At 40.3% G+C, this 16,600-nt stretch overlaps 2 protein-coding genes across 4 annotated transcripts; both read left to right on the top strand.

The window, feature by feature from the left end:
- The first annotated feature begins 33 nt into the window (after window positions 1-33).
- On the top strand, window positions 34-4,142 carry pdap1b (pdgfa associated protein 1b). Its single transcript, XM_031320726.2, has 6 exons — window positions 34-257; window positions 547-638; window positions 1,297-1,401; window positions 1,607-1,728; window positions 2,139-2,290; window positions 3,675-4,142. Exons 1-6 carry the CDS (start codon window positions 245-247, stop codon window positions 3,728-3,730), a joined length of 540 nt encoding a protein of 179 aa, XP_031176586.1. The 5' UTR covers window positions 34-244; the 3' UTR covers window positions 3,731-4,142.
- A 1,569-nt stretch (window positions 4,143-5,711) lies between these two features.
- Window positions 5,712-16,445, top strand: shmt1 (serine hydroxymethyltransferase 1 (soluble)). Of its 3 annotated transcripts, XM_035996820.1 has the most exons (13): window positions 5,712-5,835; window positions 6,861-6,934; window positions 9,727-9,861; window positions 10,119-10,264; window positions 10,403-10,518; window positions 10,652-10,812; window positions 12,719-12,800; window positions 12,912-13,124; window positions 13,236-13,349; window positions 13,465-13,587; window positions 13,840-13,956; window positions 14,738-14,848; window positions 15,789-16,445. In XM_035996820.1, the coding sequence occupies exons 2-13, from the start codon at window positions 6,878-6,880 to the stop codon at window positions 15,959-15,961; spliced, it is 1,548 nt and encodes a 515-aa protein (XP_035852713.1). In that variant the 5' UTR covers window positions 5,712-5,835; window positions 6,861-6,877; the 3' UTR covers window positions 15,962-16,445. The 3 variants fall into 3 exon arrangements, with proteins under 3 accessions (XP_035852713.1, XP_031176567.2, XP_035852714.1); XM_031320707.2 differs by lacking the exon at window positions 6,861-6,934 and having other exon boundaries at window positions 9,733-9,861; XM_035996821.1 differs by lacking the exons at window positions 5,712-5,835; window positions 6,861-6,934 and adding an exon at window positions 6,766-6,822 and having other exon boundaries at window positions 9,733-9,861.
- Window positions 16,446-16,600: the final 155 nt, after the last annotated feature.

Raw genomic sequence — 16,600 nt, 5'->3', positions numbered from 1 at the left:
TTAGATAACGGCGCATTATGTGGACATATGTGCATTATTTACTTTATAGCGGCAAATATGTTTACTAAATGCTTTAAAAATCGATGTATAGAAGATTTGTTAAAAGGCAAATACTTGAACTACTCAGAGTATTTCGATACTGTGAATTCAACCAGCTGTCAGTTCGTACTGCTGTTTTGACACTTGTGTTTTCTGTCAGTATTGAGTTATTAGGAAGTTTGTAATAAAGAATTCGTTTGCCAAAATGCCAAAAGGAGGTAAGAATAATCTCAAAACCTGCTACATTGTGTTGACATGAGTTTTGTACATCTGTTAACTTGCTGTTAGCCACCAACAACAACAGGCAGCGACCCAGGCGACATGCGTCTCTAACTTACATATCTGTTCTTTGGATGGTGGTCAACCATTAAACAAGCCCTGACAGCATGTTTATACACCGCTCTGATGCTGTTGACGCCGGCAGGCTCGCTGTTCTTCACACTGTGCAAATACAAATCTGTGTGTTATGTCTTTTTTTTTTTCTTTTCATCATGGTTATTGTTGCAGGTAGGAAAGGTGGCCACAAGGGTCGCGTGCGGACGTACACCAGTCCCGAGGAGATAGACGCCCAGATGAAGGCAGAGAAAGAGAGGAAAAAGGTTGGTCGAGTGTGCATCCAAAGACTGTTGAATCATGTCCCACACATAGACAATGTGCAGCTTTTTAAGTATTGGTCAAGCTCTAAAAATGCTGGATCCTACACTTCCCAAAATGCAACTCCATAGCATCTTTCCAGTGGAAAGAGTATGCAACTGAGTGAACTGATCTTGATGTTTAACATTGCTAGAGTGCCTCTCTTTAAAGTAGAGGTGCAACGATGAATCGATTAGTTGTCAACTATTAAATTAATCGCCAACTATTTTGATAATCGATTAATCGTTTGAGTCATTTTTTTATTAAAAAAATAAGATTTCTCTAATGTCAGCTTGTTAAATGTGAATATCTTCTAGTTTCTTCTCTCCTTTGTGACAGTAAACTGAATATCTTTGAGTTTTGGACAAAACAAGACATTTGAGGACGTCCTCTTAGGCTTTGGGAAACACTGATCCACATTTTTCACCATGTTTTGACATTTTTATAGATCAAACAACTAGTCGATTAATCGACTATGAAAATAATCGTTAGTTGCAGCCCTAGTTTGAATGGAGTAAAAACCTGCATTCATAAGTTGTGTATGTATCCCCTGCATGTGTTTGACCTGATGCATTGGTTTGATGGCATTCTCCTGTGTGTGGTCTCCTCGTGTATGTGTTCTAGCAAGAGCAGGAAGCAGAAGAGGTGGGCGGTGCGGCTCAGAATGACACAGCGGACGAGAAGCTACCTGCATCAGGATCAGAAGACAGCGACGATGAAAACTCAGATGTACCGCCGCACTGTTTCTGTCATTCCCTTGCTCTGTTACCAAACACACATTAATAATGTATAATAATTTGTTATTATTAACTTATGTGCACCTGTGAAGCACCTTGTAACTTCTTATGGACGTGATCATGTGGTCATTTCATGGTTTGCTATATTCAAAGCATTCACTTCATCTTGTATGAGCTGTTGTGTGGTGTGTTCGCAGAGGAGGAGAGCGGGTGTAGAGGGCTTAATAGAAATCGAGAACCCCAACAGAGTGGCTCAGAAGTCCAAGAAGGTGACACAGATCGAGCTGGACGAGCCCAAGCAGTTGTCAAGGAGAGAGAGGTGTGTGTTTGGTGTCGCGTGCCGTCACATTTGGAGTAGAATGGAGCAGTATAAAGCACCGATGCCCAGCTCTACTGTCTTGTGTATTATGTGCTAGAAATGTAAAAAAGATTATGTTTAAAAAAATCATATTGCTAACATATTTTGAAAGTGGTGTGATTGTGCTACACGAGAGAATGCAGCACAGTGTCCTACCCCATGGAGAGCCCTGCATGTTAACAGTTAGGGCATTAACACTAAAAAACTGATGAGTTGTTTTTGTTTAATGACTATTAATTCCCGTTTCCCCATGTTTGATAATTACTTTCCTTATGTCACTTTCCCTGCCCTCGATACACACACACACACACACACACACACACACACACACACACACACACACACACACACACACACACACACTGGCACAGAGAGGAGATTGAGAAGCAGAAAGCGAAGGAGCGCTACATGAAGATGCATTTGGCAGGGAAGACAGACCAGGCCAAAGCTGACCTCGCTCGCCTCGCCATTATCAAGAAACAGAGAGAAGATGCGGCAAGAAAGAAAGAAGAAGAGAAAAAAGGTAATCAAAACATTTCATAAGGAAATTATTATAAATATTGAGTGCCCTAAGCGAGAAAAACACGACACAATTTATTACCTGATATGACCATGAAAGCTTATTGTCATTATCTTGAAGAAACGGCACTATTCTTCACAAAATGGAGCAGGTGCCTGTTGACACGTTATCTTGTGTGTGTGTGTGTGTGTGTGTGTGTGTGTGTGTGTGTGTGTGTGTGTGTGTGTGTGCGTGCGCGCGCATTCTCTTGTCTCCAAAATGAGGCTCAGAGCAGCTGGAGGAGTCAAAATGATATCAAACTATTAATTTTAGCAGCTATTTTATATTTAGTCTTAGTGTTTCGACAAAAATACTTAATAGTTGAAGTTACATATGAGTCTTTTTTATCTGTCATAGTTTCAGTCTAGTTTGAGAATGGAGCCTTAGTTTTGCACCTGACTGTTTGCTAAACCCTCCCCTGAACTGTGACTGTCCAGTTATAGCTTTTGCAAAGTAGAGCAGCTTATCTTTGTATAGTTTTGTTAGTGGCTCTGTACCTCTCTATTGGATTTGGGGACTTTTACACCCATGAAGGCCCAACATGCTATCCAAGGAAGTATCACAGCTCGTTGGTCAAAAGCATCGGTTAGTCCTCATCATAAAAGCCTTTCAGGAATTTCCCCAGTGTGGGATTAATAAAGTCTATCTTATCTTATCTTTCCTCTAGTATGTTGAAAGGGGAAAAAAACCTCTTTGAAAGTACTGTGCTTGTCCAAGTAAGCCTAGCAGCGAAACAAGCTTACACTATGTTAGAACGAAATAACGGTCTGATGTTATATTCTTTCTTGTCGTACTGATAACACCAGGACTACCTAGTTCTAGACTACAATACAAGAAAAGGGCTGTGAATAGCATAGCAACAGTAACTGAGGGGGCCAAGGCTTAGCGATAGGGCTGGGTATTGTTAAAAAAATGTTTAATACAGATACCGTGACTTTAATACCAGTTCCTGATCCCCCAACTCCTTTACACCTATGTGATGCACACTATAGTCAAGCCTCTTGAAATACAACACACACACTTGAGCCCTGTCTCTGTGCGTAACAGAGAGTTTTTCCTGCATGTCTCTTGGTAGAAGCATGCTGAATACTTATTGGCTCACCTTAGGTATTGACATTTGGTATGGAATGACATTTTTCGATACCCAATACTATTAGAGGCAATTTGGTCGGTGCCTAAAAGTATTGAAGTCGGGTACCCAGCCCTAGTTGGAAAGTGTGACCAGTAAAGTGTAATATGGTTTGCCTTTCTACACGGAGAGCTCGAACAGCAGCCACAGTCTATACTTCTACTGCATCCCTGTCCATGCAGTGTGTCCAGCTGATTGTGTCTTATTTTCTGCTTACAGCAAAAGATGCAGCGGCAGCAGCGGCGAGAGGAATAAGCTCCCTCTCCATGAAATGATGCAGATTATTTATCAGAGGCATTTTTACATGTTCATGGACTGGCGCAATATATATTTGACTATTTTTAAAGGAAGGATGTTGACATTACTGTTACATACGACCATTTGGAAAATGGTTGCGGAGACACCGGTGGAGAGGGGTCGTGTATATTTTGGCATGGAATAATGACCTCGTTGATCCCTCCCGGAAGTTAAGCTACAATTGAGAATACAGCAGTGTTCACATAGACTTGGAATGAACCCCTTTTAACCTATAATCTTGTACATGGTATTAATAATGGTATTGTACAATTCTGACTTTGCTAACTGAGCTTTGCCACTATGTTTTTGGGGGGGATCTTACATTGTATATAACTGATTCATGAAAATATTTCAGATTAATATAATGGAACCAGTAAAATGTGCACATTTCTTTATTTGCTTTGTTTCCCTGTGAGAAAACTTTCACGACTGGTTTGGAGCAGGCTTTACCATCCTCGGGTGCAAGAGTTGACGTTGGATCCACTTGTGTGAAAATGAGTTGAGTCAATAGAGCAAATGTTTATTTGGGAACATTAGAAGTAGAATCTGGCATGGCAGGGTGAAGGCTTTGCAGCAGCATTTAGAGGGATGCAATGTATACAAAATATAACTGAACAGTTAAATGAATAAATAAAATATACATAAATAATAAACCCCTTGTGGGTTAATGTGGCTCAGTAGTAGATATGATGAAGAAAAACAAAAGAATTTAGGACAGCTGGAGTTAAAGGTAGGTGGGCCGGTATGTATAAAGTCCCAGAATAAAGTTTCAGTCTTAAGTGAATCAAAATTCTAAGAATTCTACAATATTGCTCTTTATTTGTTGAATGATATAGAAGGTGTCCCAGCCCACTCCGTATTCAACATGAAAAAGTTCATGACTTTGATTGATTCAACATAAATACAACCAAATGTTCACGGTAGTATGATTTTATCACAATGTAACATCTATATCAATTATGATGTGCAATATGTATCACATCGGTTCAGCTGTGAAATGCAAGAATTCAGGTGAGTTTGAACTAGAATAAATAATAAAACACAGTCAAATGACAAATTAAAAAAAGTCTTAATATATAAACTTGCCGGGATATAGATCATTAATTTTACATACACAAATGTAATAGGACCTTCAGAGATTGTTCTTTTTTAACTTTTTAAAAGATGTTTATGAATACTATTAATATATTGTCAGCATAACTCTTATCTTACATTATATTTCCACTTGCAGATTTCAATATATAAAGGCATGCAAGCACTGGCTACAATGGAAAATGAGTAGGCCTAGTCTATGAATTTGTCTAATAAGCCATATAATGAATATTTATAAAAGATCGGGTTTTTTTACACCAAATTCTGTAACCCATCAGATTCTGTGACCTGATCAAGAATTCCAGCTTTATTACAACTGCAAATAACTTTATTTCTTTTTTAATTTTTTGTTGGTTATGTATACAAGGTTTAAAATTAACTTTTTCGTCCACCAGTCAAATGGCTAGTGAATGTTCAAATATTACCAGCCACTCAATAGATTACAATTGTTTTTTTTGGCTGGTAAGTGAAGCAAATCTACCAGCCATTTGCATATTTTACCTGCATTTGGCTGGCAAATTGTACTAATTTTGAACCCTGGTTATATATGCAAACACAAACAAACTTCACGGGACATATGACAGACCAACAACCCTTCCCTACAGAGAGGTATCACGGTACATGGTATCATACTTTATTATATACTCTATCACATAACTGTTAGCCGACTTTATTTCGATAAGGTTACAAACGACGTTCGCTGTGATTTCAGTGTACAGAAATACACGCTATAATACAGTAGGATAATGAAAAAAGAGAAGTGTCCACACTGCGAGCAGAGGGTGGCGGTAATGCACCTGATATGCTGGATTAAAAGAAAAAAGAAGAAGATCAAGAGAGCGGATTGGTCAAAAGTTTGGCGGACTTTAATCTAATCCTCTGTAGAGTTCACTTGATCCGTCCATGCTGCAGAGCAGCGGAGCTTTTTTAGCCCCGTGGTCTGGTTTCAGTCCAGTTTAACCAGTGACAGCAGCGTGTCTCCATTCAACTGGTAAGTTAGCTAAATAGTTAATGTTTCGTAGTCACAAGGAAATGTAAACACAATGGACATGTTTGCGTTGGCAGGTAGAACTAACTTAAAGAAAACTTTTTTGCATTTTAAACGTGCTATTTGGGAGTATTTGTTGATATGTTTGCTCTCCCGGGGCTTTGTAATGGCAGCACTGAGCTGACATGTAACCATAACGTTAGCAGTTTGTCAGCTAGCAACTTTAACTTTATGCTAATGTTAGGTGCTTCTTGTCAAAAGTAGTTAGTTGTTCTATTGTTCACTGTTTTCCGGTGGATATTTTAACGCTAGAGATGCATTTTCACAGCTCACCTGACCTATAAATGTTTAGCAAACGTTTCCACTTTACAATTGGTGTATTCCCTCATTGCTCGAAGTCTTTGGGTCAGTCGACCAGAGCAGAAAATAACGCTAACTAATATGCGCTCGGCTAGCAGCTAGCTGTTGAGCAGCATTTATTTATTTTAGTCCCCGAAGGGGAATTGATTTTACAGCAAGGCATACAATACATTACAACATCAGACAAACCGTACAGAAGGGGTGGGAGGAGGTGTCCTAAATACCAGTGGGTTGGAAGTCCAAGAAGTCCAACAATATTGATTGTTAGTGTCCGATTTTCACAAAGTAACGTTACAAGTCAAGTCAGTTATATAGCTAGCACATTTAAAAGAACATGCATAAGTTGACCCAAAGTGCTTTCTAGTCGATGCAGATGGGTTAAGATCTGCCTCAATACAAGTAAACAACATTTAAGAAATAGAAGGTGCATAACAAGCAATAATACAAAATATAATACAAAACAACTAACCTGATAAAACCAAAGTCAAGTAAAGAAATAGGAAGTTAGGACAGAAGGAATAAAATCAATAGATTAAAAAGCAGTTAGATGGCATTAGAAACAAGTCAAGAGGGGACTTGACAGAAGCCATGGGGCAGCTTCAGACTGAACTAAAAGCAAGTGGAAACAAGGTAACGTTAGGTCTTTAAATTTGATTTAACATGTTCAGTGGTGGAACATGACTTAATGAGGGACCAGCGTCTGTTCCAGATCCTCGGAGCAGCAACAGAAGTTACTTTTGGTTGTGAGCAGGGTTCCAAATTAGCACCATCTACCAGCCAAATGCTGGTAAAATATGCTAGTGGCTAGTAGATTTGCTACACTCACCAGCCAAAAAAACAATGGTACTCTATTAAGTAGCTGGTGAAATGTGAACATTGACTAGCCATTTGGCTGGTGGACGAAAAAGTTAATTTTGGACCCTGGTTGTGAGGCATGAGTGAACATCAATACATGTATACTGCATCAATAACATCCAAAATTTTTTTTAATTAAAATAAAGCTGATGCAGTCATGTTGAATACATAATTAGAACTGCAACTAACGATTATTTTCATTATTGATTAATCTGTTGATTATTTTCTATAAAATCTATAAAAATGTCTATAAAATATATGTCGGAAAATGGTGAAAAAAATGTCGATCTGTGTTTCTTAAAGCCCAACATGACGTCCTCAAATGTCTAGTTTTGTCCACAACTCAAAGATATTCAGTTTGCTGTCACAGAGGAGTCAGTAAACTAGAAAATAGTCACATTTGAGAAGCTGGAATCAGAGAATTATCTTTTTTTTTTTTTTTTTTTTTTTTTTTTCCCTTAAAAGAATGACAAACCGACTGAAATAGTTGACGATTAATTTAATAGTTGACAACTAATCAATTAATCGTTACAGCGCTATACATGATCAACATCTCATATACTACAATCAACACAAACCACATCCTATGATCAACTGAACTACATACTTGGTCTAGTGAGTTAGGACTACCTCCTCCTCCTTGGCCCTGTGTTCAGAAGTGAAATGGCTGTGGGGATGAAGTAGGGCTGCTCGATTATGGAAAAAATCATAATCACAATTACTTTGGTCAATATTGAAATCGCGATTATTTAACACGATTACTCATTGACCTTTGGAAATATGGGATGAACATCCTCAGGGGGCTGTTTCACAAAAGGATAATTTATAAATCCAGGATAACGGATAAAGCGAGGCTTGACCTAGTCTAATGTGTGCAGCCTGGCTAGGTGTGTTTCACGAAGGCCGAGCCACTGAGGAGGAACGACTAGGTCGAGCCAGGCTGAAGTAATTCAGATAGATGCACGTTCACGGCTTTCCTCAACAGACCGCGATGTCGATAGCAGATTTACTGATGCCAAAATGGAGAAAACGCATTGTTCATACTTTATACAGAATGAGCAGCAGCTTCTTGTGGAAGTATGATGATGTGAAACACATTATAAAGCGAAAGCGTGGCAGACGATCGCAAACCGACTGAATGCTATCTCGTTCACTCTCTCTCTCTCTCTCTCTCTCTCTCTCTCTCTCATGGGCTAACCTATAAATGACCTAAGTCATAATAACTTCCACTGCTCGCTTTTAATGCAAAGTGTACAACTGTTCGTTTTTGCAAATAACAGTGACTCATTGAATGGTTTCAGTTAAGAGCAGTAGTTCGTAAATGTATATTTTTGGACTATCATTCAGTCGGTGCGCTATTATCTGCCACGCTTTTTCTCATGTGTCTCACAAGTTTTCATCTCTACATATTATATTCCTTGCTCCCTCGTATATATGGACATAGAAAAGAAAGACACTGAAGAAATTGGACTCTAAAATCTAGAAACTATAAAGAGAATGAAGTGATAAATATAATGCACACTGTAAACATGAATGTAACACAGTATATTCATCAGTTATTTCCCCAAAGCTAAATATAAGGTCAAAATCCATTGGGGTGTCCTCTCCCTGTTACATGAATGAACAGTAGTCTACACTATATAGTTACTGGTCCAGTGAACTAAGACTATAATAAGGGAGCATTGTACAATTAGGATATGGTGTTAAAATTGTACAATCCTCCCAAATTATAGTCCCAGTTTACTGGACAACACACATTGTGTGCTAAGAATGCCAATTTATTGAATCCTTTAATGTTAAAGAATACAAAAAAAAAAAAAATGAATCAACAAAAAAAGTAAGGTGCATTGGTCCACTTTAGAAGCACACATGTACAGCACTTTACTGTGTGTGTATGGATGGATGGATGGATGGATGGATGGATGGATAGATAGATGGATAGATCTATCTATCCCCCTTAGTAACTGACTTCATTTGACAACACATTTGGCAACTGTATCAGCCTTTTCTAATTATCTCAACAACTGCAGTAATATATTCATCAAAATTCTAACAACAATATGAACAGCAGTCTTTATACGGCAATATGTCACGTGAATAATTATTAAAATAATGGTCACACATTTAAATAATAACAGTACTTAAATGAACAGCAATATGCACCTGTTGTATTTTAATGCAGGCTGATAACAATAAGGTAAAACCACTGCTGAGTGAACAGAAAAGGCAGCAGGATTAATAAATCCTGGCTGTTAGCCTGGTCCGGACCAGGCTAGCTGTACAGAATAAATCTCCATGGTAACTTAGGTGCCTCTGCTTTTGTGAAACCGAGTCGAGGCTAAATTGAGCCAGGATAACGGGGGAATCCCGGCTTAATCCCTCATCTTGGTTTTGTGAAATAGCCCTCTGATAATGATTTGATAAGTGTGAACACAACTGTAAACTTCATAGAGTACTGATTGTGTATCTGAGTTACCTAATAACCGGCGTTGGCAGTTCATTTGTTTATCTTTTTGTGTAATGGTTCAAGGTTTAACTGGTGAGGCCATAGCACTGCTGCACATGGCCTCCTTTATCTGAGGCCTAGGACTGTCATAATGGATCTGTGTGTCAGCTGCACTCACTGTATAATCGTTTCACTAAAAGATTTTGTCTCACCTGGACGCTGTTTCTATGTCGTTTCAGATTTCCACTTTGCGTGACCAGAGAAACCGAGAAAGCATGTCTTTAACAAATGGCCACGCTGTGAGCAAAGAAACATGGGTTTCACACAACAAGATGATGCTGGAGCCTCTGTCCGTCAATGACTCTGAGGTTTGTGTTCGGTAGATTTTAAGAATAAAAGGTCACGTCCATGTTCTGGAGCTGGAGCTTAAAGGACATTTTGTTATTTTTGGTTATACTTTGCATGGGGTTGGTGCAAACATTGCCGTTTTCCAGAGCTGCAACTAACAATTATTTTCATTATGGTTCGGTCCAATAATTATTGCATATATGCATTTCTTTCACTTAAGAGCTTGTGTGACCAATTGTTATTGTCAACTGAACAATACAGTATTGGGTGTTTTTAGGTGTTCTCCATCATAAAAAAAGAGAAGCACAGGCAGACGTACGGTCTGGAGCTGATAGCGTCCGAGAACTTTGCCAGCAGAGCCGTTCTTGAGGCTCTGGGTTCCTGCATGAACAACAAATACTCTGAGGGATATCCCGGCCAGAGGTACAGGATTTTATCAAATTACTTGTGAAATTCGAATGTTTGATTACATCCTATAAGTGGTGCGTTCTGCTTTCTCCTACCTGTTTAATAACAAATTAGTATAGCAGTAATAATCAGTATGATCCATGTGGTGTTCAGGTACTACGGTGGTACGGAGCATGTTGATGAGCTGGAGAGACTCTGCCAGAAGAGGGCGCTGGAGGCCTATGGTCTGGACTCAGAGAAATGGGGTGTCAACGCGCAGCCATACTCGGGTATCAAGTAGTGATTAAACATATACAATTCTGTGAATGTTTGGTGTAGAGCCTGATTGATGCGATCAGTGTTTAGACTTTCAAACTCTCCCTTTTTCCACATGTCATACTTTTGTTTATGCTTCCCTGTCAGGTTCACCCGCCAACTTTGCCGTCTACACGGCCGTCGTGGAGCCCCATGGCAGGATCATGGGGCTGGACCTTCCTGATGGAGGTCACCTGACACACGGCTTCATGACCGAGAAGAAGAAAATCTCAGCAACGTCCATCTTCTTTGAGTCCATGCCGTATAAGGTACAAAACAATCACATGTACAGCACACACTCATCAAGGAAGTCCTAAAGAGTTGGGTTCAAAGGTCTCAAAGATGTGAACAATAACTGTACACAATGCAATATAGCATATACTGTAATAATTGTCAAGTAAATGAGAATTGATGAACGATGCTCTTATTGTGGATGAAGTATTAATATCATAGATTGGCAATATGTACAGTTACACCTGGATATTAAAGGGACAGTTCACCCCAAAATCACGGGTCCTTTAAATGACTGAGCCACACCAAATCCTTTTATCTATAGCTTAGTTTCCATCCAGTTGTCAATCGAATTATGTGAAGTTTGGTAAAAATATTCATGCGAATAAAGCTGGTGAAAGTGTGTTTCCATCTAACGGCTTTAAAGCGAATAAAAACCTGTGCGTAATGACGTCACATGCTGTTTTGCGGTCAAATTGGTATATCGAATTGATTTGAGACATTTTATGTTATTTCTATTCATTTTCGCACTGAATTGCACAACATTCAAGCTCACATTTGTGAACGAAGTTTTGCCAGACAAAATGGATCACGGCATCTACCAACAAATTATTCATATTGCAGAAGTTGTAATAGTGCTTATGAGCCAGCTGACAGCAACATATCCAGCTATAATAAGAAAACAACGACGCTATCAACACATTGCTATGATGATGCAGATGCACGTAAATGCCCGACGACAACGGAGGCGGCCTGTGGTGTGGGAACGAGAGCGCTCCAAACTGTTCTGGGAGATCGTGGTTTAGAAACACTTTACGGAAACCCATTGGTTGAAGCATTTTCAGACCTGTTATGTATTTTTATTGGCCCGTCCCTTGACCCAGATAAGCCATGGCCCTCCGGTTCCAATCAAGAAGCGTATAACAATGCGCTCTACAAACTGGCTACATGCGAGTACAGAGTGGTAGGCAAAATGTTTGGGGTCAGCAAGACCACCGTGTGTGTTACGGCGTGTGCAATGCCATACGAACGAGGATGATGCGAAGGTATATAAAGGCTACCTCCCTGGAGTGAGATCTCGCTGCGTAACTCCAGAGGGCACCTTGTGCCACAGGTGTATGGCACAATAGACAGGACTCACGTCCTGCGATTAGACCCCCTGCTGAAGGCTGCAGGGATTTTGTCAATAGAAAGGGCTGGCCATCAATCGTTCTACAGGCTGTAGTAGACGGTCGTTGCATCTTAAGGCACATTTGCGCCGGCACTCCCGATAGTCACGCGGGTCTTCACCACTTCTGACCTGTACAGGTGCGTCTATTTAGCCATGAAATGACCTAAAACTTTATCGCCATTCATTATTTATTCGGCAAATAACGTTTCCATCAGCGTTTTATAACAATAAGCCGTATATCAAGAGAAAATCCGATGAGACCGAACGTATACATTTTTAGTTTGTGTTTCCATAAGCCATTTTTCATTCGATATCACTTAATTCGCATAAAAACGTGTGGATGGAAACATAGCTTGTGATGAGTGTTAAGAGTATGAATTCAACCAGAAGATTCTAGCTTAAAAAGTGGCTTTCTGTAACACATTTTACGTTTTGGAGTCCTGGACCAAGTTAAACAAGATTAGTCCTCATTAGTGCAAGTATGTGCACATGGCGTTGGCCTGCAGCTCCTCGTGAGAGCTGGAAATGATAACAAAAGGAGGGAGTAAAAACAAAGGAGGGAGTAAAAACAAACAAAACAATGGAAACAAAAAAATCTTATTTTGTACAAACTTGAAACCAAAAACCTTGTAGTTATCCAAGTCATGTCTCATATAGGCAACTTTACCTCATCATTTCAGCAGGATAATGTGTATCAATACTGCTTTCCATGGCGTCGTGGGTACATGTTGCTGTTTTGGTCTATTTGATATTACATGGTCTTCTGTTTTTAGGTGAATCCAGAGACTGGCTACGTTGACTATGACAGACTGCAAGAAAACGCCCGGCTGTTCCACCCAAGACTCATCATTGCAGGTACTTGTTTACTTTCGCACATTTGACCAAATCAATGAAATGAGGAGGGGTGTATATTCAAAGAACCTGAAAACGATCCCATTCACCTCCTTCGTCCTTTTCCTTCTCCAGGAACAAGCTGCTATTCCCGCAACCTTGACTACGGCCGCCTGAAGCAGATCGCTAATGAGAATGGTGCGTATCTGATGGGAGACATGGCTCACATCAGTGGATTGGTGGCTGCTGGAGTGGTGCCCTCACCCTTTGAGCACTGTGACATTGTTTCCACGACAACGCACAAGACGCTGCGTGGCTGCCGCGCTGGACTCATCTTCTACAGGAAAGGTAGAAATTGAATATGATGCTTCTGCCAAAATTTTGTTTTCTTAAATTGAAACTGTGATTTCTCAAGCTTTCCATTTTTCTTCCCTCTGTGTTTCCATTCCCCTCTTCCAGGCGTGCGGAGTGTGGATGCCAAAGGGAAGGAGACTCTGTACAACTTGGAGTCTTTGATCAATCAGGCTGTGTTTCCTGGGCTGCAGGGAGGACCACACAACCACGCTATTGCAGGTCCACCTCATCGTTTTCCCTCTTTGACCTAGTCCCCTCAGTTTCATCTCGATCGTCGTTCAAGTGTGTTAGCTTCTCTCTCATTTAGGTCACGTTTTTCACTGGCTGTTCTCAGGTGTTGCTGTAGCTCTCAAACAAGCCATGACGCCGGAGTTCAAGGCCTACCAGGTGCAGGTTCTTGCTAACTGCAAAGCTCTATCCAGTGGCCTTATTGACCGCGGCTACAAGATTGTCACTGGTGAGTGCCACTCAAACAAATGGAATTGAAACAACATATCTTCAGTATCGGTTACCATTGTACAGAAGCAAACTGCATTTATCACACATAAAATGATAACCGAATAAACTTGCCTTAGCAATGATAATTAAGACAATTTTCATAATTTTTCCCTAATCATATAAAAAGGGGGCTGTAATAGCAGCAGGTTTCTTATAGCAGTTCCTAGCTTCATAGTCCTTGAAATTCTAATCATTTTCTCTTCCTGTGTAGGCGGCTCTGACAACCATCTGATCCTGCTGGACCTGCGCAGCAAAGGGACTGATGGAGGACGAGCTGAGAAGGTTTTGGAAGCCTGTGCCATTGCTTGTAATAAGAACACCTGTCCAGGTAGAGTGTGTGTGTTTTAGCAGCGATATGATATTATACATGGTAGCTTTGTTTGTTTGTTAGTGTGATTAAGTTTGTGGCAAAGTAATCCTCAATGTAGCATTACTGTGGATTTCCACAGGATGCAAAACGTCTGCAGACCGGCTCCGCTGCGGAACGGCTACGTGCTCCGCCGTCCGTCAATACCCACCAGGTCCTGATTTGTTGCGTAACGACTGCGGCCAGCCGACCACGAGATCTCGCGAATTCACGTATGTTCGCATGATATAACAGGATGTAGTTTCTATAAACGGAACCACAAAACCAACAACAGTTAGTTTCCATCCAGAGGAGTAGAGGGGAAACTACTCTGTGCTGTGTTTTCAAGGTGTAGTGCAGGGAAATATGACCCCCCGTGAACACGGTGTATTTTATTTTGAAAAGTAACTGGATGTTTTATTTTGTTTCTGTGCTCGACTTCCTGTCCCACACAATCTGAATTGTGCTGAATTGCTGCGGAGCTCTTTGTCGTCTGTCAAAAATAGAAGCTCTGCGTATCTGCTCCGGAGGGCTGCGGACTGACGGAACTGGGACGGAGTCGGGACGCAGACGTTCTGCAGTCAGTGGAAATACACACATTGACTTTAATGGAAACCTAATGACTCCGTCGATGTTCCGCAGATGTTCCGCATCCAGTGGAAATTGCCGGTTCGATGTAGCCATTGTTAGGGATGATTGTACAGTAAATGCCCTTTTTCCCTACAGAGTGCCACTCTTAATGTTTCCACATGTGTTTGTTTAGGAGATAAGAGTGCTCTGCGCCCTAGTGGTCTGAGGTTTGGCTCTCCAGCTCTGACCTCCAGAGGCTTGGTGGAGGATGACTTCAAGAAGGTGGCAGAGTTCATTCACAGAGGTAATCTTTTAAAGTCCCTTTTATATAAAAAAAGATCCTTACATTGCCAACATATTCTCTGAGAAATGTGTTTAAACTAAAGTGACTTGACCACTGAAGGGGTGCCAAGGTCTTAGGTTATTGGTGCTTTAAGTCATACTCTGCCCTAAAGTCTATCCTTTTGAGTATTAAAAAAAAAAAAAAAACTATATAAAGAGTTGATTTAAAGTACGTTTTAAGTACCTTTTTAGACAGAGCCAGACTAGCTGTTACCCTGTTTCCAGTCTTTATGCTAAGCTAAGCTAGCCCAGTGCTAGCTGTAGCCTTATATTACATTACATTACATGTAATTGAGCTGACACTTTTATCCAAAGCGACTTCCAATTAAGTGCTTTCAACCTTGAAGGTACAAACTCCAGACAACAAGAAGTAAGTGCAAGTACATTAGCTTTAAATAAGCGAGACTGCAACGGTAGACAAAAACACTTGGATCCAGCTTTTCAAATCTTTTATAAGTCTAATCAGGCTAATGCAATAGATGAACGTCAGACAGCTTTCAAACTGAGTGTAAAACCATAAGGGGAGAAGTCAACTACAACTTTGGTGAAAAGAAAAAACATCCAGTCACCAACGTTACATTTCTGTGGTGCCTACTGCTAATGGTGGGCAGAAGCTAACTATTCCACTTATAGAAACTTGTTATACATTCAGCAGTATTAATAAATTCACCTTGAGATTATGGGTGAATTTTGCAGTGTTTTGTCTCTCAATTGCAACAATGAAGCTATGTGACTTTCCTACAGTTCTGCTTCACGTCTCTGATTAGCTTCTTCCCTTTAGGTTCAGGAAATTGAGGCGTATGAGCGTCGTAGTATTTAGGGCCATCCACCGAAACAAAAGATGATTTCACATAAATGAAATTGCAATCTGAATACCCTCCCTGCTCTCCTTCTTCCTGCAGGTATTGAGCTGACCTTGGAGGTGCAGGGAAGCCTGGATCCCAAGGCCAATCTAAAGGAGTTCATTCAGGCACTGACCCAGGGAGAGAAGTTCCAGCAGCGGGTAGCAGAAATCAGGGCAGAGGTGGAGGGTTTCGCTGGCCAGTTCCCCATGCCTGGCCTACCTGAGCTGTAGAGGGCGGCAGTTTAGACACTGACAGATGCTGGACTGATGATTATAACAAACATTATAATGCCAAATCTTTGTGGGGTGTGGTATTGTGTGTGTATATTTGTTTTGGGTGTACACACCTGTTTAATCTGTCACTACACAAATCAAGACACTTCCTCATGACTTCACAGCAGTTCAGTTTCAGCTTGGAACAGATTGGTCTTAATGGAAAGATAGATTTGCAGACTTTATTGTCATCCAATTATCCAGTGTTGCTACAGTGCCTTTGTTGTTTGAGATAGGGTTTTTTTGTTTTCTGCTGTGGCTTTGGATCTCTGTTATGATCACATTTAAGCTTAAATTTAGTCCGATATCATCATTTCTTTTGTATTAAATGTACAATTCCAAAGTTTTGTTACAGACACTGCAGATTTAAACATGAAGTGTGACTGTGACTTTCATACATAAGCATCCTGTATAGAGAATAAATACAATTGAATTAAACAGCTACTGTGTATGATTTTTCAATTGAACTGCAAACTGGTGCTGCATCATCATCATCATCATCATCATCATCATCCTCCACCTTTTATGTAGTTCTCAGAAGCACCATTGAGTGCAAGCCCTCCTTTTCAATGTAGCTGAGATTATAGGAAATAAAAA

The sequence above is a fragment of the Sander lucioperca genome, chromosome 21, assembly GCF_008315115.2.
Source record: "Sander lucioperca isolate FBNREF2018 chromosome 21, SLUC_FBN_1.2, whole genome shotgun sequence".
NCBI classification, from domain to species: domain Eukaryota; kingdom Metazoa; phylum Chordata; class Actinopteri; order Perciformes; family Percidae; genus Sander; species Sander lucioperca.
Note: the sequence above shows the minus strand (reverse complement) of the source record. Positions and strands in the feature narration are given on the sequence as shown.